This window comes from Stomoxys calcitrans, chromosome 5 (assembly GCF_963082655.1).
Source record: "Stomoxys calcitrans chromosome 5, idStoCalc2.1, whole genome shotgun sequence".
NCBI lineage: Eukaryota > Metazoa > Arthropoda > Insecta > Diptera > Muscidae > Stomoxys > Stomoxys calcitrans.
The window spans coordinates 10,249,074-10,273,088 of NC_081556.1; the positions used below are offsets into that span (position 1 = coordinate 10,249,074).

General features: G+C 41.8%; 1 protein-coding gene across 5 annotated transcripts; it reads right to left on the reverse strand.

Moving 5' to 3' along the window:
* Positions 1-273: 273 nt before the first annotated feature.
* Positions 274-22,095, reverse strand: LOC106081246 (endoribonuclease Dcr-2). Of its 5 annotated transcripts, none has more exons than XM_013243077.2 (10): positions 21,830-22,095; positions 21,603-21,739; positions 19,145-19,322; positions 18,752-19,056; positions 16,758-18,000; positions 16,529-16,703; positions 9,026-10,083; positions 6,441-7,686; positions 895-3,086; positions 274-527 (listed from the first exon to the last, which is right to left on the reverse strand). In XM_013243077.2, the coding sequence occupies exons 1-9, from the start codon at positions 21,857-21,859 to the stop codon at positions 2,281-2,283; spliced, it is 5,178 nt and encodes a 1,725-aa protein (XP_013098531.1). In that variant the 5' UTR covers positions 21,860-22,095; the 3' UTR covers positions 274-527; positions 895-2,280. The 5 variants fall into 5 exon arrangements, with proteins under 5 accessions (XP_013098531.1, XP_059224989.1, XP_059224986.1 ...); XM_059369006.1 differs by having other exon boundaries at positions 781-3,086; XM_059369003.1 differs by having other exon boundaries at positions 274-690; positions 781-3,086.
* Positions 22,096-24,015: the final 1,920 nt, after the last annotated feature.

Genomic DNA, 24,015 nt, shown 5'->3' on the forward strand with positions numbered 1-24,015 from the left:
AAGATCAAAAGCCCAATGGAAAGATCAAGTGGTGGGAGACACCTCGAAACTTGGTGTCAGAGTTTTTACAATGAGCGCAGAAGATCGAGGCGCTTGTAACGCCATTCTACGTTCGGCTAGTGGAACAAAAGTTCTTTCATAGCCAATTAAAGTAAAGAGAAGTATCTAAGAACGTGCCGCTAGCAAAATTCTGCTCTCAATGGCATGTTTGGCTGTTTGCATTTTCTTAATATGCATTATTTCCTTTCCCGTGAAAGAAACTATGGCGCAATACACGTTTTGGCAATATGGGTATCTTTATTTCTTTTCTTTTTGCTGTAAATTTGATTCGGCAGAGCTGCTTGCTTCGAAGGAAAATAAAATAATTACCGACACCTATGAGCTTGGCATTTACTGTAAAATTTTCTCCGTTATTTTAATCCTCTTTGTTACGATTTAAGTGATACGCTGCTTGTTCAATAGGTGTTCTCTTATGCGCTGACAGCTCGCTCCAGATAATGTAGATCCGACGTCTCGGTCATAGATGCCTATCGACGAAAATAGTGATTTAGATAGTACCTCGAAAACTGGTATGTGGAGTTAATTGATAAGAAGTCGAATCATCGTGGAGTTTATTTCATTCCTCCTGATAGCATTGAGTTTGTATCTTATGAGCCAAGAATTCTTCGACAAGGGTAGCGGAAGTTTGCGCTGCAAAATAATCTTTAGATCAATCTGCGTATCGAGCAGGTACACGCTACCGAATTAATATCGCTCTTAGAGACCATCCGTCGCACTTACCACCTGATGGAATTAACTACCCTTTGTAAACCAGCTCAACTGCGTTCATTGTTTGATCCATGTAATTTTGCTCATGATTTGCCTTCTCAAAATCATTTATTGATTAAATTTTACCTCTTCAATACATTTAAAGTGCAGAATTCTCGTTCTAATTGGAAACATTTTTATCGATTTAACGCAGATTTAGTCAACCATGGCTAGCTAATAAGATCTTCGACCGAACTTATCATCGAAATAACTGCATCAAATTCTTTTCTTCGCTCTACTAAAATGAATATAGAATTTGTTTTAAAGTGAAAATACATTTATTCGAAAAAATAAAATTTATATTGGGTTGCCCAAAAAGTAATTGTCGGTAATATATTGTGGTAGTAATATAGTCGGCGTTGACAAATTTTTTCAACGGCTTGTGACTCTGTAATTGCATTCTTTCTTCTGTCAGCTATCAGCTGTTACTTTTAGCTTGCTTTAGAAAAAAAGTGCGCGAAATTTTGTTTACATTTGTTTGTTTGGCGTTAATTTTAATATGGGTACCACATGTAATGAAAGAAATTCATTTAACAAACCGAATCAACGCTTGTGATATGCACCTTAAACGCAATGAATTCGATCCGTTTTTAAAACGAATCATAACTGGAGATGAAAAATGGATTGTTTACAACAACGCATGGTGAACCAGCTCAAACCACTTCAAAGGCTGATATCCACCAAAAGAAGGTTATGCTGTCTGTTTGGTGGGATTGGAAGGGTGTGGTATATTTTGAGCTGCTTCCAAGGAACCAAACGATTAATTCGGATGTTAGCTGTCAACAATTGGACAAATTGAATACAGCCATCAAGGAGAAGCGACCAGAATTGGTCAATCGTAAAGGTGTCATATTCCACCAGGACAACGCTAGACCGCACACATATTTGGTCACTCGCCAAAAACTGAGTGAGCTTGGCTGGGAACTTTTGATGCATCCACCATATAGCCCTGACCTTGCACCATCAGACTACCATTTATTTCGATCTCTGCAGAACTCTTTAAATGGTAAAACTTTCGGCAATGATGAGGCTATAAAATCGCACTTGGTTCATTTTTTTGCAGATAAAGGCCAGAAGTTCTATGAGCGTGGAATACTAAATTTGCCAGGAAGATGGCAAAAGGTTATCGAACAAAATGGCAATTATATATTTGATTAAAGTTCATTCTTAGTTTTATTAAAAATGCATTTATTTTCTTTTAAAAAATCCGCAATTACTTTTTGGGCAACCCAATATATGTATGTATGAATGTGTAGTAGCAGGGTAGGCATGCTTGCAAGATTTTTTTTTTGGGTTATTTTGTTGCTATTCTAAAAGTTTTATAAATTTCCGAACAATATTAATACAATTTAAATTATATGGTAAAAAAAGTATACTGAATGATTATAATATGGAACAATATTGGAGATATTTCTAACATTTAAGACACTGGACATATATTGTAGTTAACAAAAATGAAGCAAAACTTATATTTTAATTAGAATTTTTTGCAAATATTTGCAAAGCTTGCTTAGCAGCGGCTTTCTTTGCTAGGACAGCGTTGCTGCCAAATCCATGGGTGGTACAGGATCTATCCAAACAGTAGAATGTGCACTTAACCATTACAACATCATTGTCTACCAAGGGTTTTGAGTATTTGGGATTAGCATGCTTCATTTCGCCCAATTGACGGACAGGGTCAATGGGGACATTGCGGGAGAATTCATTCAATTCGTTCTCAAACAGATTGAAAATAACCTGCCAGGTTTTCTCAAGGTCGCGGCAATCCAAATATATAGCCCCTATAATGGCTTCAACAATATCGCCCAAGGCTTTGGGTACATCTATTTTGGTCGCCATATTAAATGAGGGTTTTTTATTTGTTGGCCAATTGCTTGCATTATGTTCATCGTCGCTCTCTTGGTGCATACAGTCGTCTACGTTGTCATCTTCATCTCCCTCGTCATCATCATAACCATGCAAATAAACGCTGTAAGGATCAACCTCATCCGTATTTTCTTCCATTAAAATTTTCACTTGATCGCTGACAACGTGATTTTGAGTATCTTGAAAATCAGCAAAAATTTTGATTGCTTCAGCCAACAAAGCGTTTTCATACAATAAAAACAGATGAAATCTGTAACGAACACAGATGCAACCCAAGGTGATATTATTCACTAAGGCCGATCGCAAATCAGTCATCTTGCCAGGATCCATATATTGGTAACGTTCAAAAATATAACAGGTTATAAGCATGTCAAGTATAGCATCACCGATAAATTCCAACTCTTGATAGCAACCTATAGTGAAAAAAAGAAAAACATTTAAAAATATTGTAAACATCAATGGGAGAGATAGAAAGAGACGGAAGACGAGAGTGAAGAAGGGAAATGTGGAAGAAAAGGCGGAAGGGCAGTAGATTGTGAGAATACCGCAGGAGGGGGCTAGAGAGAAAGGGAGGGACGTTGCGATAGACAGAGGGAGAGAGGGGACGAGCGAGATAGGGAGACGTAGGGATATTGGGAGGGTGATGGGAAGAGGTAGCGATATTGGGAGGGTGATGGGGAGAGGTAGAGGTAGAGATATAGGGAGGGAGATGGGGAGAGGGAGGGAGATGGAAAGAGGTAGAGATAGAGGGTTCGTTCCGGTCTATATTTCAGCTAGAGTCGGTGCCACCTGGTCTCTCATGGAGACTTTCCACTCGATATCGCTGATTTTTCGCTACTCCGTATGAAGCATTCCACTATCCGCAACCTGTGGACAGGCCCGGTATCTCCAAGCTAATCTTTTCGTTGTTGTTTTAGCAGTGTGTTGTATATTGAGGCGGCATCCCTTGCCGATAAAGGATTTTATCGGGTCAATCGAGTACGTGGAACCGGCTGCCATGGGATTGGCTTCTCAAAGCTCCATCTTGTGCGAAGCTTATAGTTATCCCGTGCAGGGTAGAAAGAGGAGTGAGTTTGAAAGAGAGAGGGAGGGAAAGAGGGAGGCAGATATGTAGAAATAGTAGGGGTGAGTGAGAAATAGATGGAAAGGGAGGAAGAGAGAGAAGGAGGAAGAGAGCGAGGGTGAGATTGGATTGGAGAGAGAAGGATGCAGAAGAAATAGAGAGGCAGGGAGAGGGATAGAGAAGAAGTAAAGAAGGAGATAGAGAAGGAAAAGAGAGAGACAGGGTAGGAAAGAGGGAGGGAGCGTGATGAAAAAGAAGGGAAGAGTTAGGGAGAAGAAGAGATAGGTATAGAGAAGCAGCAAAGGGATAGAGAAGGAGACAGAGAGGGACAGAGGAGAGAGAGGAATAGAAAAAGAGAGAATAGAGACGAGAGGGGGAGGGATAGTGAAAAAAGAGAAAGATAGTGAAAAAGGAGAGAAAGATAGTGAAAAAGGAGAGAGAGAAAGTGAAAAAGGAGAGAGCGATAGTGAAAAAGGAGAGAGCGATAGTGAAAAAGGAGAGAGCGATAGTGAAAAAGGAGAGAGTGAAAAAGGAGAGATAGTGAAAAAGGGGAGTGAGATAGTGAAAAAGGGGAGTGAGATAGTGAAAAAGGAGAGAGGGATAGTGAAAAAGGAGAGAGGGAGAGAGAAAGAGGTAGGGACAGAGTGAAAGGAGAGAGAGGTATAAAGAAGAGGGAGAGAAGGATAAAGATGGGGATTGAGTGATGGAGAAGGAGAGTGATGGATAGAGAAGGAAAAAGTAAGGAATAAAGATGGAGAGTTAGGGATAGAGAAAGAGTGATGTATAGATAAGGAGAGAGGGATAAAGAACGAAGAGAACAAGGAGCAGAGAGAGAGAGATAGAGAACAAAGAGTGAGAGAGAACAAGGAGTGAGAGAGAACAAGGAGTGAGAGAGAACAAGGAGTGAGAGAGAACAAGGAGTGAGAGAGAACAAGGAGTGAGAGAGAACAAGGAGTGAGAGAGAACAAGGAGTGAGAGAGAACAAGGAGTGAGAGAGAACAAGGAGTGAGAGAGAACAAGGAGTGAGAGAGAGTTTGAGAACAAGGAGTGAGTGAGAGAGAGAGTTTGAGAACAAGGAGTGAGTGAGAGAGTTTGAGAACAAGGAGTGAGTGAGAGAGGAAGAGATAGAGAACAAAGAGTGAGAGAGATAGAGAACAAGGAGCAAGAGAGAGAGAGAGAGACAGAGAACAAGGCGTAAGAGAGACAGAGAACAAGGAGTAAGAGAGAGAGAGAGACAGAGAACAAGGAGTAAGAGAGAGAGAGACAGAGAACAAGGAGTAAGAGAGAGAGAGACAGAGAACAAGGAGTGAGAGAGACAGAGAACAAGGAGTGAGAGAGAGAGAGACAGAGAACAAGGAGTGAGAGGGATAGAGAACAAGGAGTGAGAGGGATAGAGAACAAGGAGTGAGAGGGATAGAGAACAAGGAGGGAGAGAGAGAGAGGGATAGAGACCAAGGAGGGAGAGAGATAGGGATAGAGACCAAGGAGGGAGAGAGAGAGAGAGGGATAGAGAACAAGGAGGGAGAGATAGAGAGGGATAGAGAACAAGGAGGGAGAGAGAGAGAGGGATAGAGAACAAGGAGGGAGAGAGAGAGAGGGATAGAGAACAAGGAGGGAGAGAGAGAGAGGGAGAGAGAGAGAGGGATAGAGAACAAGGAGGGAGAGAGAGAGAGGGATAGAGAACAAGGAGGGAGAGAGAGAGAGGGATAGAGAACAAGGAGGGAGAGAGAGAGAGGGATAGAGAACAAGGAGGGAGAGAGAGAGAGGGATAGAGAACAAGGAGGGAGAGAGAGAGAGGGATAGAGAACAAGGAGGGAGAGAGAGAGAGGGATAGAGAACAAGGAGGGAGAGAGAGAGAGGGATAGAGAACAAGGAGGGAGAGAGAGAGAGGGATAGAGAACAAGGAGGGAGAGAGAGAGAGGGATAGAGAACAAGGAGGGAGAGAGAGAGAGGGATAGAGAACAAGGAGGGATGGAGAGAGAGAGAGGGATAGAGAACATGGCTTAATGCAAAAAGGGCCTCACTAACTCAATTTGTTTTTTTTTAACTTGCAGACAAATGTATGTCAGATGCACCTTGCCTCAAAATTTCAGGCGGATACAACTGCAAATAATAGATTTAGAACAATTTCAACAAATTTAAGTTTTATCGTTCTCCTGTTAGGTAACAAGAAATAGAGTTAAGCCCTTTTTTTTTTTTAAGTTGTCGATATATACTAAGTACAGTCGAAAAAATCTCTATGCTTTCTTAAAATGTCAATCATAAACAGACGAAATTTTACATTTAGCTACTGAAAGCCATGCAGAGTACAAATTAATTGCGGACAAAGCAATGCTACGTTTCGAAATACTAAAGTCAGTATAGACTTCTTTTATAAATGGCACTAAATAGAGAGAGTTAAGGGCAGTGCGGATGTTCTACACAAAGATTGTTAGTGCTGCAAAGCAACGAGTTTCTCGCCATACAAAATCTAAGCTCGTGGTCCAAAACATTACCCAGTAATGTAAGATCCACCTAATAATCCCATTGGGAGGGATTAACTCGCCTTAATTGAAAGCGAAAGTCTGACGTGTCTTACTACATTCCTAGTTAGTGCCCAGCAATAATAATAAGATCTAATTAGCCCACAAACCTAATAAAACATGTTTTAACAATTCTTACCAAGGTTGACAAACCAAAGGGTTTTTTTTAATTTTTTAATTACCTGTCAAACGATTCGTTGGATATGAAGGATGCGTCAAGGCCTGCAGCAAATATGCACGATCTTTGAATTTGTATCCAAGATTGTGTTCCAAAATGTCTGCGTTCACTAAAAAGTCATTTATTTTGCTACTGGATATATCTGTGCGATACTGTTGACTACCGAGTTTTAAGTCCAAGAGATTCGTAAGAGGATTGTCCCTTTCAGATGTACAAATTCCAAAAAATTCCAGCATACGGAACGAGCGATGTATTCCATAATTTTTGACGCAAACCCCAAGTATTGCTTCCAAGGTATCGGCGACAATTTTATCACGCACCACTTCTTTGTATAAATACAAATTCACGTCACTTTCCAAAGGCATGGTGAATTGGCCTGCTATCAAGTCTTTGTTCTTGTTGCAAGCTTGAACAAAATATTCAAGTTTTGTGGGTGAACATAAGCCGGAACTTTTCTCACTCTCAGTCAGTTGCAATTTGTACAAATCTGCTGGTTCCAATGTAGAGTTTTTAGGAAGATATTGCGCCAACAACTCTAGCAGATTTGCTGGTAAGCTGCACATAGGCGGTAGCCAAGCTGTGTTGGGTTTAAAGGCCATATTGCAAATGCGCTGACAGATATCGGTACCCAAGAGGCAATAGAGAAGATTACGATTTGAAACCAGGCGACCCTTGACAATGGTGAGGAATCCTTCATTCCAGTTGCCATATTTATTGGCCAAATATAGGGAAACGGAAAACTTGAGAAAAGCATCTCCAAGCATCTCAAAACGTTCCATATCGAAGATATCATTTGCCCCAGCTGTTGTGATTGCGGCCAACAACTCATATTGTTCAGCAGATTGTAGTATGTGGTCAGGATCAATATTTTTTTGCAATATATGAATTCTGGTCCTCTCATCTCGGGGTGTATCCTTGATCGCTAGTGGTTGAAACTGCGATGGGAGATTTTCACTAACAGTGGATGAATATGTTGGTGGCTCTCGCCGTTTGGAAACTTTAACATCTAACTGAGACTTAGTTAGTTCTTCTTCTTCTTTCAATTTTAAATCATCAAATTTTATCACCAAATTTGAAAAGATTTTGGAGTAATAGTCAACTTCGACGCAATAAGATTCTTCCAGCTTGCGATGTAGATCGATGGGTTGCAGGTAAGGTTTCCAGTGTATATCCTCAGCATCAAGTTTTAAAACTTCATAGGGTGGTTCCGTGGTGTTCTTGGCTGGTAGCGATGAAAGTAATTTAGTGTTCTGGAAAGAAACATTTTGGTGTTAATTTGTGATTCGCATCAGAAATCAAATCCATTTTTATATGGAAGCTATACAAGTCCTGACACAATGGCGTGTTTGGCCCAGCCACACACTCTTCTGGACTACATCAAAAGAAAGTCGGCAGAGACAGCGGCCTGAAACACTATTGAATTAGGATTGATGTAAATGTGCAAGGGACTACACCGCACAAGTCATCTGTTGTTCCCCTGCCAATACAATTCTACGCGACGAACAATCGCAATCCACCCTAGTTGCAGACTTTCTTGATCTGGTTACATAAGACAAGTGTACAAGACGGGCTTGGCGATTGAAAATTTGCCCTAAAACATTCATGATACTTCCCTCATATAAATGAGTACTGTCCGATACAACACTAAGCTCAATGATAAGGAACTTTCTGTATATTGGCAAGTCCGAAAGGCCGAAGAGCGACAAGTCACAGACTTCTCAACGAGATGGCTGAACAGTTCATAATTCTAAAGCAGACGAGCTTGCGAGACTAGGAACTAGCTTACACACTCCAGGGACACTGGAATTTGTCGGTATGCCTCTAGCGACATGTAAACAAAGTTTTCAGCATCAGGCCCGAAGGGCAACGAATGATAGATAGTCACTAAGAGGGGGCTGTGAGCATTCCAAAACTATGTGGCCTCATCTAGATTTGAAGAGGTTACTGCTTTGCTGTCATTGGCTAGAACAGACGTCTCAATCACTGTGTCCATCATGACAGGTCGGTCACTGTTTATTCAGAAAACATGACTGGACAGAAAACAGACTGGACAGAAGGTTGCCAGCAACAGAAGCTGTAGGGACATCGACGTAGAAGGGACCAAAGAACACCTCCTGTGTGTGTGTCCCTCAATAGTAGTTAGAAGGAGTTCCACTTTAGGTTCTTTCTTTGAGAAGAACCTGTCTGATTTAGCGGATGTGAACATTCACAAGTTATTGGGCTTTTTAAAGCGATCTGGATGGTTAAACGGTAGGAACTACAATAGAAGGCATCTTCCTTCTTCTGTTCCTGTGGTATCACAATGGACGAAAACGTCTAAGTGAGTCTGATGGCAGACTGCCACTTAACCTAACCTAACCTAATAGAAAGGGGATAGCCACCGCCGACAATCTGATGTTAACGTCGATATTTGAACCTAAGTGTTCACCTCCAAGGGCGGACATAGCAACATCTCAGCTACGATGGTACTACGGTGGCACCACTGTAGCTCACATTACTTAACCATAACTTAATTAAAACGATATATTCAGCAAAACGGTTCTTCGGTGGAAGAAATTAAAAGTACATAAAGGGTTTGCAAAAACGTACCTCCTTTGGTTTGATCAAATTGCCATCGTCATCAAGGACCCTTTTCAGCGACAAATCTTTCATTAATGGCTTGGGCGTATAATTGCCAAAGTAGCGATCTAACCCTAAAAATTGATTAATACGCAGGCGCAAATTTTCAGCATGCAGCATATACTCCAATCGATGCAATATCGTGGGCAGGAATAGGGCTTTCAGCCACATATTTCCAGGATAGTGATAGTTGTGACACAACTCGGGTACCAAAATTATACGATTGGTCTCCTTTTTCTTTTCGGAACTTTTATTGCTGGCGTTATTGAAGAAATTTCGACGATGTGTCAAGGCTTTGACTTCTAACAAAAATTGAGAACGATTGACAATTTGCACACCGTAGCGTGATTCGTAGAACGTGACATACGTATCATAGTTGTTGCCGTCAAATTTGCTAACAGGATTAAGATCGCCACGGATCTTGGTTACAATGAAACGTTCGCTTTCTCTATCACTGTACCACTTGGTGACCACCTTGTCCAAATAGTCGCTGGGATTGTAGCGCAACACACTTTGGCGTTCGTCAAATGACTTTGGCTTATTTGGCTGCAGCTGAGGAAATGTCTGCACTAATGGCCAATCGATAGCGTGATTTTCGTTGAGTGGGACTATCAAGTAGGCATATTCCATGTTGCGATTATCCAACACCAGAAATTCTCGCCACAAATTCAATATATCTCTAAAAATCATTGAATGGAACTGTTTAAGTTGTTGCAGCTGTTCATTTGTTTCTATTACGACACGAATGGGTGCCTCAGATATTTTGACACGCAATTCGCCCTGGGTCATGAACAAGGGCATCTCAGCCAATTTCGGTAATTTTTTGCTTAACAGCAGGGCATATGTTGATTTTGTCTTCAAATTTTTGTCAATATGCACGTTGTAATCGTTCACCTGGAATTCCGGTATGAATTCTAGGGTGTACGCGTAACAAGATTCGCCCAACTTTGGTAGAGCATGGTATAACTCATCTGGACATTTGCGATCGTACAGACGTCTCAGTTGTTTGCCCACAGTTTTGCTACAAACTGAAAAGAAAAAGGGGAAATAAAAATAAGAACAAATGTATAAAATAATAAAAAATCTGCACACAAGTTCTGAAATAATGGGGACGAGGATAAGGAAACGAGAGCAGCCGGCCCCTTAGGTAACGAAATGGGTTTTAGTGCGATTGCAAACCAATCCAATCAGATTTGTGTAGTTCTGTAGCCGCATATGATTTAACGACTTTGCTGATTAATGAGCAGACAAATGCAATGAAAATGAAAATAAAAGTACGCAGACTTATTCCCATATTGATGAGGCTCTCCTATAAAGCCCAATTTATTCGAGAACTTTCGCAGCTGCTGCCCGTTTTATTCAAGCTGGTCGAATACTAAATATTAGACCAAAATTTCCGGCCGAAGCAGTGAGATTGTGAGTCTGAATACGGAGAGATTGATAGGTTGGCCAAAGATCACAAACGTAATAGATGGTTGGGGCAAGTCGAGAAATGCAAAATGCGAAAAATCACTATCAACCCATCAAGGGCCAAGTCGCAAGTCCCTTTAATGGGCAACCGATTCAAAACGGGCTGCAAACCATTTATTCAGTACCCAACTAGAGATAAACTCCCGTTCAGAACTGAACTATAACTATTCCGTACATAAGACGTTGCCGATACAATCCCATCCCAAGTTCTCCATCTGCAAGGCTGCCGCCTCAGTGTATAGTTCACTGCTACAACAACGGTTACCATAAATCTGTCCACCACCACTCTGGTGATTCCAAACATATGGTAGGTAGGTCGAGTGGTCTCTGTACTTAAGACGGATGAACCTGCGAACCAAGGGGAGTCATACAGACCAATCTCTCTTTTGACCGCAGTCGCAGACTCTTGAGACTTCCTTAATAACATCAATGGACTATGCGAATAATTTAGTACTTACCACCGGGACTTGGCAAAAATGTTCAGGAGCCGTAACCTAAAAATTTCCCCCACCAAATCATCAGTAGCACTTATCACCACCTGGACAACTGATTACACCAGAACTTGAGATAGAAGTGGACGGGCAACGATCCAAACGGTGAGGCTCCCAAATATCCTGGGAGTAACTCTCGAAAAACGCCCGTAATGTCTGCCCACTCTGCTACGATCTGCAAAAGCGAAAGGAACAAGAACCGAGTCCTCAAATCTTTGGCCGGCAGCACCTGGGAATGGACGAGGAAACCCTGTTGACGACCTATAAGGCGATGGGGTGGCCGATGTGATCCGAAACATACTGGGTGAAATCTGTCAAGAGTATCGACCATCTACAGAAGGAGACTTAGATCCTTAGGGTGAGGTTGAAAAGAGCAGATTAGTGTCCGCACCATGTCACTATGGTCGAATTAATATCCGCACCATGCCACTATGGACATATACCTAGGCCAGTAACCGGTTTGATGAGCGCTCTATATACTAAAAAAATAACCTCGAAAGAGAATATCTAAGCCGGGAGTTCCAAAATCCTTAATTGATTTCCATACCATGCCTTTAAGTCGATTCATGTCTGGTATTGTGTCCCCAACTAAGTGCCGGTGTGTGGTAACCGCGAAAGCCGGACAATGGCATAGGAAATGCTCCAACGTCTTATCATCTTCCCCGCATGCTGTTACTCCTGGACTTCAATTGAGAGAACCACCCAAACTTCCGACTCAACGGGCTTTGACTTGCTCAGGAGGAAAAGAACTACTCCGGCCCCAATGGGTTGCGAATTGTGTAGCAGATTTAACTCGTATCGCTTAAGTTTAAGAATAAAGTATCGTCCCTAACATTTGTCCTGAATGCTGCAACAGCAAAACCCTCGAAAATGATTGTAGAAGCACTATGCGTCGCTACAATTGAAGCGATCAGATTTTTAAAACTGGATCTGGTGACCATTGCTGGGAGAGAATGATCTCAGCAACAATAACAACAACGTCTATCTTTGTAATGACATGACATGACAGCAGTTTGTTGGGAATGGAGTATGGGTAGAGGTTAAACAGAGCCGGAGATATCTCTCCGTCTTGGAGAACTCCCTGTTTCACTCTACGGTGCTTCGACTTTTTATCCTGGAATTCCACAAAGGCTGGCACGAAATAGTTTCGCGATCCAGCGTTTCAAGTCTGGGTGGGGGGATGTTTGACGATGTCCTCAAATAGTTGGCACGGCTGAACGCATCGAATGCCTTCGATAGGTCACATGGCCTGGGCTGATTGAAGCCACGGCAAATGTGTGTTATGATGGCATGCACAGCAGTTGTTGTGCTATGCAGTCTTTGAAATCCATGCTTATGCCAGCGAATGGAAATTCTCCAGCGAGGCTCGGTGGTAGTGCCGCAAACGTCTTGGCTACTGGTGAGAGAAGGGAGATTGGTTTGTACGGGATCACTCTGCCCATCTTCTAGACATGGGGAAGTATAAGAATGTTCAAAGACAGGCTTAGGACAGTTGTAAGGTACTCAACTCCAGGTTGATCCAGATTCTTCAGCATAAGTGTAGAGATTCCGTCGGGGCTCAACGACTTGGATGATTTGGCGCCACGGTTGACATTCGTAAATTCTCCCACGTTAATTGTCGGAGCTCACGGATACGACGAATGGCTCTGCTCTTAGCCTTGTTACTCTTGGGATGCACAATAAATTGAAGGTTGAACAATCTGGCGCTTCTCTTCGGATCAGTCACAGTTACGTCGCCAAAAGTCATCGCGTCTATCGGGGTTCGAGAGTGACCTAACAGTAGACCACAGCTTGCTTAAATCGGTACCTCAGAGGTTATGAAGTCGGGTGGTCGGTTGGTAGTGAAAATTATGGGGAGGTGGTCTGATCCCAAAGAAATGATGGCTTGCCAGGATGCGTCACTCTCTCACTATTCTGGTGGGGGCATCCTCATTCACCATGCAAAACGTAGAGCTTTCAATCTGATCTGCCAAAGCTATGCCCAGCTGGTCATTACTTAGGGGAGAATGCCATGAAACGTGATGCGCATTAGTGTCCTAGAACCAGACAGTAGCCCACTTATGTCGGGCTGTTAAGCTTGGCGATTAACTGGGTCACAACTACCAAGCGGCGGTATGTACACGTTGTATAGCTCTATCTCGGCAGTACCAGACTTGACTGCTATCCCCATGCACCCCATGTTGGGATCACTAGCACCAGGCTAAGGCGAGATTAGTCCATTCTGCACTAAATGGTGTATCACGAAAGGCCAATCCTCCCACCTCCATTCCTTGTTGTAGCAATATGTTGTACACTGAGGCGACAGCCCTTGCCAATGAAGGAATACATCGGGTCAATCCGGTACTTACAAACGGCTGCCTCCATTCCTTAAGCGGCTGCCTCCATTCACATTGTATGCGTGACAACTGTGCAAGCTGCAGGTGTTGATCAGCTTTGTCTTCTAGGTCGCCGCAACCAATATGTTCTTCCGACTCATAAAATCTACTACCTCTTCGATCATTGCAATTCAATTGCAAAAATTATACACTTTCCGGCACTGGCCTGGCAATGTTGGAGCTGGGATGCTGCTGCTGCGTATATTGCCGCATGGGAAAGGTCAGGGGATCACATAGTCCGACGACGACGTTTGTGTCCCACTGCTGCCTATGTTTGCGCACCACCTTGCACCATTTTAAGAGTGACTATATTCTCATAGTGACGTAAGGCCAGAGCAAGATGGGAAATGTACCCACTCCATGCACCGGTTACACCTCACCGACACCGAACGATGATGGAGGCGGTATTGGCAAACCGAACAGAACCTGGCACCGGGGTTCTTTTCAATCCCGGCACGGACTAGAAGCCAGCGGAGAAAGCATTCCGGTATGTGCCTCTCCCATGACGAAAAAGAACGAACACATACACTGCCGAGAAGGCAACTCTTGCCGAGGAGGATTCCATCGGGCCAATCTGGTGTGTACAACCGGCTGCCATGTGATTGGGTTGTTGTTGCAACAGTGTGTTGTGCCTAGATTCTGTTAAATTCTCAGATCTTGTACTTCTACTCTGCAACTTTGTGATCTGGCATTTAATAATTTAACAGTAGCTGTGCACCTCGCTCTAGATCATGATGCCGGCCGACGACAAGTGCTTGAGGACCTTCTTCCTGCTTCTGACTCTGTCACAAATTGGAGGGGTATGCGGGGGACCTATAAACTCTGTGACATGTGACACCAATTATTAATTTTTACGTCATCGCCTCTCACATCCAACTGCCGATATTCTTCCGTTGTCCATGATCGGTGTCGTTGACGTTTGTTTAAGTTATCGCAGATGTCTTCAACGCATCGGCCTGAAAGTATAATTGCACAATTGTCCGCATAAGATGCGATCACCAACCCATCTGGAGGTAGCGAAATAGATAACAGGTAGCGGTTAAATATTGCCGGAGATATCACCCCACCTTGGGAAGCTTCCTGTCTCACTTTACGGGCCTTTGACTTCTTTTCCCTAAATTTCACCTACGACGGTGCCTTGAGGTTTTCAACTCTGTCGTATGGAAATATTACTATAAGAGTGTTCCCAGCTGGTGGAGAAAACTGAGTATACTCGACCCCCCGTGCATCCAAATTCTTAGCTTTGGGTACACATTTTCTCGTGATCCCACGCCTGGATCATAGCTCGTGATGGGCCTTCAAGTTGATACCAGGCTTATAGCCAGAAGAACAGCTACCAGCCGGCGGTATATACACATTGCATGGCCCTTTCTCGCCAATTCTAGACATGACCGCTACTCTTATGCATTGCATGTAGGGGTCATTAATGTACACCAGATAGAGTTATGCAGCCACGTGAAGATGTATTAAGAAAACCACTCCACCACCTCCACTTCGTGTGCGAGCTTTACGCAGCACACTATAAACGTGACAACTAGACAAGGTGCAGGTGTTAGTCAGCTTTGTTCTTCTTCCGAAGTGAAATGCACAATCTCGTCTCGTTGTTACGCAAACCGCTACACTCAAGTTGCAAAATTTAAACATTTCATACATTGGAGGGTAAGGGGTTGCCGCTGCATAATCTCAACATTAGTTGAGATTGAAAAGAGGGTACGGTTTCTAATCCGCCCCATACCACTTTGGATATATACCTAAACCAATAATAGGCTTTTTGTGCGCTGTAATGCCGAAAGAGATCTATGTCCTCGCGGCACTGGACCTATCGAAAGCATTCGACACGGTCAGCCATGCCAAACTATTTGAGGACTTCGCCAGAACGTCCCCTCCAGCCAGGCCTGAAACGCTGGGTCGCGAATTACCTGTGTGGTCGCCAGTCATTTGTGGAATTTAGGGATAAGAAGTCGAAGCACCGTAGAGTGAAACAGGGAGTTCCCCAAGTTGGGGTGATATCTCCGGCACTGTTCAACCTCCACCAATCCTCCATTCCTCCCCCTCCAGATGGCATAGAGATCGTATCATATGCGGACGATTGTATGATCATGGCATAGGGCCCCCACCCACTGTTAACATCTGCGATAGGTTGAACGTCTACCTCAACGAACTTGCCTCATATGACGCTGCAAGAAATCTTAAGATATCTGCCACCAAATCTTCAGCCACATTGTTCACTACAAGTACGCGTGAGGTGAATACTGAGCTGACTGTAATGGTCGATGGAGAAGTGAATCCGACCATCAAGTGTCCCCAAATACTTGGCGTCACATTCTCCCCATATGCCACAGCAATTTGCAATAAAATCAAAAGTAGAAACAAGGTCCTCAAGTCACTTGCTGGCAGCATTTGGGGTAAAGACAAAGAAACCATGTTGACAACGTACAAAGCAATTGGCCGGTCTTTGGTAAGTTATGCAGCGCCAGTGTGGTTTCGTCAACTTTGTGACACGCAGTGGAATAATATTCAGATCTGTCACAATGCCGCCCTCCACCCTCCGAACTGCGACGGGCTGTCTCCTCAGTTCTCATGTGGACCACCTCCATCAGAAGGCAAAGATCCTACCAGTGCGAAGACATAACTACATGATATCTAAGCAATACCTTTCGGACTGTTATCGCAAAGACCATCCAAATCATCATCTTGTGGATAGATATCCACCGCCCAGAAGCCTTAAGGTAGATCTACATGATCTAGAGCGTGAGGTTCAGCGCTACAAGAGTGAACCTCTGGATCAAGCGGCATATCAAGCGGTTCTAGACAACATTCATGCAGACACGGTAGCAGATGCGGTAAATGGCTCCCCTCCCCCTACAGAGCAAGCATTGATGCCGACGCGCAAGATGTATGTTCCGATTGTAACCAGGGACCGCTGGATACACGTCACCTGTTTAATTGCCCGGCCAGACCCACTTGACTTAGATCCAGATCCCTGTGGACGCAACCCATCTTATTCGCAGAGTTCCTGGGTCTTGACCCTCAACGGAATTGAGCAGATGAAAGATAGAACACAATCAACTGCTACAACAACAACAACAACGAAAACAACAACAACATTAATTATAATATAATAAATAGAATCTTACCATTATCATCAAAGTTTTTCCAATGCTCGAAAAGACTATCGGATAGCTTTGCAATACATTCGGACTTTGTTATGGGCAAAAGGAAATCATTGAGTTCGCCATTTTGGTACAGTTTTACGCATGCTTTAAATGCCGCAGATATCTTGGCCTCCTTTGCAGTGTCCATATAGTCGCTCTGGAATTGAAATAAAATGTGAGTGGTTCGTTTAGGATAAGTTGCGTAGCTTACTATTATAATTTCCTTAACGGACGATTGCAACGGCAATGTTAACATTACGGCAATTTTGTTTTCCCCATTTGGGGGCATTTTGTTATACCAAGGCTGACAAGCACCGAACGAGTCCCATGGCAGACTTTGACAATAACGATGAAGCAGAGCTAGAGCTGAATTTGCCAACAATCTTGCTCCACTGGGTATAACATACGGAGGAATAAGGTCGACGAATTGTTCGGCAATTTCTTCAGCACTTGGGTCTTCACGATCCAGAACGCGTGAAATAAGGAAACTTTTTATTTGCTCATGAATCATACGATATTTTCTTATTTGGGCCAATGTATGCTCTTTGGCTGTGTCAGGTGCAAATATCGTATAAGTTGAATTTTGGCTGCGGGCACGTCCCTTTGTTTGAATGTACGAATTGAAAGTTTTCAAAGGATCAAAGGTGAAAACATAATTGCATGCCTGTACATCTATGCCCTCTTCCAAGACATTCGAGCAAATAATCACATTGCATTCTTTGGCACGAAACTCCTTTATAGCGCTGCTGTTCCATTTTGTTTCCAAAATCGATTCCACTGACGGTAAAATATTTTGCCGCCCGACCATGAATTGTGGGCGAACAATATCTTTTAGGCCTGGACAAAGGGCCACGTAACGCAACAAGATGTGAAACAGACACTTTGCTGTGTAACGCCTCTCAACGAATATCAGACAAGCTATATCATTGGCAGCTTTACCCTGGAACTTACTAGTAATATATTGAATCAGCGTGATTAGTTTGGGTGATGCATAATTCATTATTACATCCAAGCATTTAATGTCCTTATCTTCAACCATCGAATCACCGTTGGATTCAACCATATCCTTAAGTTCTTTCACAATAATGTGGCGTATCCTCTCGCAGTAGGAAATAATCATACGATACAAATTACGTAACGCCAGGGTCTCCGATTGTCTTTTTTTAACTTCAAAATCAATTATGGGCGACATGATAGCTATAGAGGCTGCATACAATCCTAAATCATCCATTTGATAGATAAAATCATTGAGTAAGTTTATGGCAAGTTTCTTTTTGTTCGGTTGACGAGTTTGGCCTAAATTTTTGGACATCTGCGTTGGTATTAACCCAATATTCCAATTCTTAATAATGACCGCACATTCCTCAACGAGACGCTTTATTTTCTCCTCGACACCAAATATGTGACGTGAAGAATTAAACATAACAAATTCTTCGGATGGCTTGGTCGAGTACCTATGAAGACGCAACATATTTTGTTTTACATTTCAACAGAGCAGAGAGGGAGAGAGAGAGAGAGAGAAGAGAGACAAAAATATTTTAAGTAACTATATCTCTATATTACAAAATTTGATGCTGACCATATTTGTGAGGTTCTTCACAAAAGAGGTTTCACACTGCGGCACGCCTCACGGACTCGACTAGAAGCAAAAAAAGTCCCTCACCATTGGGCTTAAACTTGACGGCACTCTTTGATATGTGAGAAGTTTGCCCCTGTTCCTAAATAGAATGTTTATGGACAAATTTGCATGCGGTTCAGAGGAACAGTGAAAAAATATCCACTGTTTAACCTTTCCACATCAAAATTGCAAATTTTCCCATGAACATTCCATGGAGGAACAGAGGTAAAATTCTCACATGGCAATGAGTGCGATCTGATTCAAGTTTACGCCCAATGCTAAGCGGCCTAATTTTTTAGCCGAGTTCATGAAATCTGAAGATCAGGGAAATAACTTCACTATGAGAAGCCCCAAAGAAGCAGCAGCCAAATCTGGCAGTCTGAATCTGAATCTATCGCCAAATAATACTTCTTAATAAAGCCAAACGCTATGCTTATGTGATTTAAATGCTCTCCAATATCTAACAAAGTTTCGAGGTGTCTTCAAACATTGTGGAAGACTTTAGCAAACTAAGCTCGTATTTTATTTGTTTTCTTTTTTTGTATGTATCTTAAAGCAAATAAAATTGTTAAATTAAATTTACTTACACCATCACATTTTGCATGGCCTCCATTGAACGAACTGTAATTATGTTGCCCCTCATGGTGGATTCCAATATGCGCAGGTCCTCAACGACATTTCCCAATTTGTTGCCCTTTATTAAAACACCGGTTAAGCCAATAACCCGTGGTCCTTGCTTTGGGTCTTGTGGAAATGTACTCAAAAATGTTTTCATAGGATGACCACCACTGGCATGGTGACACTCATCGATGACTACTATACTTAAATCGCTGATTTTAATAAAGTTTTGTGTTACAATGTCCACAAATATTTGGGCTGTACCAACCAAAACCTTAAAAAAAAATGTAGAAAAATGAAATAATTGCCTTAATTCTCTCCCAACACAAAAGGTTGGAGGTTGGCCCTCATGTACTACTAACCTGTCGCTCCCTTATTTCTGATTGCCATTTTCTGCGTTCCCAGTTATCCACATCGCGGTCGCCAATATAAAGACCAATTTTTAAATTTGTAGACTTCTGCAATTCCTTAAATTGTTGTCGTGCCAATTCCACAGTATTACACATAAAAATAGCACGTTTGCCACCATTCTCTATAGTTCTGAAAATAAAAATTTTATTAGGCTTGTAAATTTTCATTTAAAAAATATTTCAATGGAAATATTATAAAACAAAATATATAAGAAAAAAAAAAAAACAATAAAAATTAATGTACTGCATGGAAACCCAAAAAAATTTTAAAAATATATAATAAATTAAAACAAGTGAAAAGGCGTTAAGTTCGGCCGGGCCTGACACAACTCACTGTCCCAAATTTCGGCGACATCGGACAATAAATGCGCCTTTTATGGGCCCAAAACCTTAAATGGAGAGATCGGTCTATATGGCAGCTATATCTAAATCTGGACCGATCTGTGTCATATTGCAGAAGTATGTCGAGGGGCTTAACTTAACTCACTGTCCCCAATTTCGGCGACATCGGACAATAAATACACCTTTTATGGGCCCAAAACCAAAAATCGAGAGATCGGTCTATATGGCAGCTATATACAAATCTGAACCGATCTGGGCCAAATTGGAGAAGGATGTCGAGGGTCCTAATACAACTCACTTTTCCAAATTTCGGCGACATTGGACAATAAATGAGCCTTTAAAGGGCCCAAAACCATAAATCGAGAGATCGGTCTATATGGCAGCTATATGTAAATCTTGATCGATCTTGGCCAAATTGCACAAATATGTCGAGGGGCTTAACTCACTGTCGCAAGTTTTGGCGACATCGGATAATAAATGAGCCATTTATGGTTTATGGGCCCAAAACCATAAATCGAGAGATCGGTCTATATGGCAGCTATATCCAAATCTGGACCGATCATGACCAAATTGAAGAAATTGTCCCAAATTTCTGCCTGGACCGATCTGAAGAAAGATGTCGTAGGGCCTAATACAACTCACTGTCCAAAATTTCAGCAAAATCAGATAATAAATGTGGCTTTTATGGGCCTAAGACCCTAAATCGGCGGATCGGTCTATATGGGGTGCTATATCAAGATACAGTCCGATACAGCCCTTCTTCGAGCTTAACCTGCTTATGGACAAAAAAAAAAAGAATCTGTGCAAAGTTCAAGCCCAATATCTCTATTTTTAAAGACTGCAGCGTGATTTCAACAGACAGACAGACGAACATGGCTAGATCGTCTTAGATGTTTACGCTGATCAAGAATATATATACTTTATAGGGTCGGAAATGGATATTTCGATGTGTTGCAAACGGAAAGACAAAATGAATATACTGGGGTGGGTATAAAAATAGTAGCCAAGCAGTTGTACAAGCCCCTGGTTAAGCCGATGCATTTTGCGACATCACATTTTGCCTAAACTTTTTTAAGGGTTTTAATTGTTTTTCTATTCAAAAGAGAAACAAAAACCCATTGATTTAAGATGAAAGTAAATCACAGAACGAAATGAAAATGTTTTGCTGTGTTGATCTTATATATTTTATACTTTTATGCTTGATTTGGCCCGAGGTCAATTTTTTACATCTACAAATTACTTTCTTCGGATGATATACAAATGTTTACTAAAATAACTATAAACTATATAGTATATAAGTATACTAGCATACTCTAAAGTATACTAGCATACTTTAAAGTATACTAGCATACTCCAAAGTATACTAGCATACAGAAGGACAATTATTAGGTGGTTCTAAATACTTTTCACGACGATATGGACTGCCGGCTATATCGCCTGAAAATGTCGACGTATATGCATATGCAGCCGCCTTAATTTCTAATGGGCTAGTAATTATGCCAACGTAAGCTATGTGTATCCCGCTTTTTCATCTGCCCAGCCAATCCTTCTCTACTTACTACCAGATCACTCTAGACCACCCCATCCAAGTTGCAGATTTCCTACAATAGATCTGGATATTTATTAGGATCGACTATGTAAATCAGGGATGAAGACACAGCAAACGGTTAAAACAACACTGAGCCTTTGCCCCAAAAACGAAACAGACTGGTCTTTCCATGGAGGGTGTAGCTTTCACTGCAGCTTTGTGATAATACTCTTCTGATAAATATATAGACAAATTCCTCAAATAATTTAGCATAAAATAACTCAAAAAGTTTACTCTTGCACATAATACAAATGAGTGTTGAGAGCGTGTGTCAACAATTTTGAGAGCGTGTGTCAATAATTAAAAAAAAAAAAAAGAAAAACATTTAGTGTGAATATACACATAAATGTAAACAAAACATTTGCATGAAATATGAAAATTGATATCGCGATCACAAAAACAATGACTTTTTTACATACATCATTACAGCTTACAATGGGGAGTGAGTCAGACAATTGTATATTGATGTTTTCCACTTACTCTTGCAAAGTATGGGCAAATCGCTTTAATGCCAAAATAGCAACAAAAGTTTTGCCAGCTCCTGTTGGCAGATATATAATTCCATTTCGTTGATGAACATAATCAACCAAATCTAATTGGTATGGTCTTGGTATTAACTAAGACAAAAGAAGAGAAAACAAAAATATTTTTATTGATGGGAGGGCAACAGAGATTGTTTCGCTTTCCCAAATATTTGGAAAACTTACCTCAGCTTTTACTTCCTCATGTGTTTCCATTGCATTTAATTTTCCTGCTGGCTCCGGCCTATTGACTTCTTGTGATGCTACGGTATGATCAAATATGTAGCCTCAGGGGTTTGCAATGCAATTTATACACTCTGCATGTAAGTGCAATGGCGACTAAAGAGCTTACGTGTCGATAAGGGATTTGTAAACAGGGGATTTCCTAAGATAACTAGATGGAATTTTTGGCAAGTGTTCTTGCTTCTCTAACGATTGCTATGGCATGCTCTAATTTGACACGTGCTTCTTCTTGACACCTTGGTTTGGTGCATGGTAAAATTAAGAGGTAGTGTCATTATCACAACAACAAAAATCTACCCCCAACGAAACTACCTTGAGTGGCAAGTGCCGTAAATTGAAATGTCAAAGTGGTTTCAGAAATAAACTTTGTTTTATAATTTATATGATATAATGGCGCAGTGGCAAACTATTGCCCACTCCATGGAAAATGCCGCGAAATCCGTACTTGGGTACCGGAAGCCTCTTCCAAGAAACCCATGGTACGACCCAGGATTCACTGAATAAGGTTAAGCCAAGCGATCAGCCGATATACTTTTTTTTAATATTTGGCAGTACTTGGCATTGAGGATGTCAACTTGTTCTCTTTTTACATTCATTCTTTGTTTACGTTTTCTCCTATATGATGACATTTTCAATCGTCAGATTTGACATCCTTAATGATGTTTATGGGGCCTATCCACTTTGTGTTTTGCATGTGACCTAACCTTCTATTAGTGAATCCTGGGTACGACCAAGAGTGTCGAGATGCTACTGAAGCCAAGAATGCGACGTATAGAGCAACCCTGCAATCAGTAGTAACGCGCCATACGAAGGAGAGGTATCGGGAGAAAAGGAAAGAGGAGAAACGTCTATTCCACAGAAAGGAAAAGGAAATGGAAAGACGTGAGTGTGAGCGAATTGAGATGTACAGGAGTCAGAATGAAGTGCGGAAATTCTACCAAAGAATTAAACATCAAACCGATGGCTTTGGAGCAGGCATATCCTCCTGCAGAGACAAAGAAGAAAATCTGGTAACTGACACATATAACATGCTGAGGATATGGAAAGAACATTTTAGCCAACTGCTAGTGTCCGACGTTGGCGGCGAAGAGGATACCGCAGAACCAATCCCTGATGATGGTATAGAATGAGATCCAAGTAGCAGTGACCCGACGGGTTACCCGCTGAACTATTTAAGACCGGAGGCGACACGATGATAAGGCGTATGCATTTATCTGCGCAATCTGGCTAGAAGAACGCATAGCCGATGATTATCTGCGCAATCGGGTTAGAAGAACGCATAGCCGATGATTGGAACCTCAGCATACTATGTCCCGTACACAAGAAAGGAGACAAGACGGAATGTGCCAACTACAGAGGAATAAGTCTCCTCCCCATCGCATACAAGATACTCTCGAGCGTACTGTGTGAAAGAGTGAAACCTAAAGTCAATGAGATAATTGGGCCCTATCAATGCGGCTTTAGACCTGGTAAATCCATTCTAGACCTGATATTCACAATGCGCCAAATCCTGGAAAAGACCCGAGAAGTATAAATCAACACCTACCATCTCTTTGTTCACTACAAAGCCGTCTTCGATACTCCTTTACGTTCACAGATATTTCAAGCCATGTCTGAGTTTGGTATCCCTGCAAAATAATAAGACTCTGCAGGTTGACACTTGCTGATATGCATTCCTCAGTAAGAATAGGAAAGAATCTCTCCGAACGCTGTTACTACGTTTTTTTTGGGGAAATTTTCCCTAAAAAGTTCATTCGAAGGTTTGACCATGACATAATTAGCAGGTAGTGTACCGTAAAGAGCCGAGTACAATTTCTTCGCGCGAAGTAGACTATCTGTCAACGAGTTTTGGTTGTGTGTGCGTATTATAGTTAAGAAGCAAAACACACCCAATAAACGAAAAATGGCGCGAACTAGTAACATACACAAAATCAGAGTTGCACTAATTGATGATTTTGACAGATAGTGCACTCAATATTTTGTTTTTGGGCAAATGCTACTACCTGTAAATGAATATATCTTGGGTTTGACAAGGTTACCACATTTGATTTTTTTTGGGTTTCTTTGGTCAAAATACTGCCATTTACATAAAAAAATTAATATGGCACCAATCAATATATCAGCTGCTT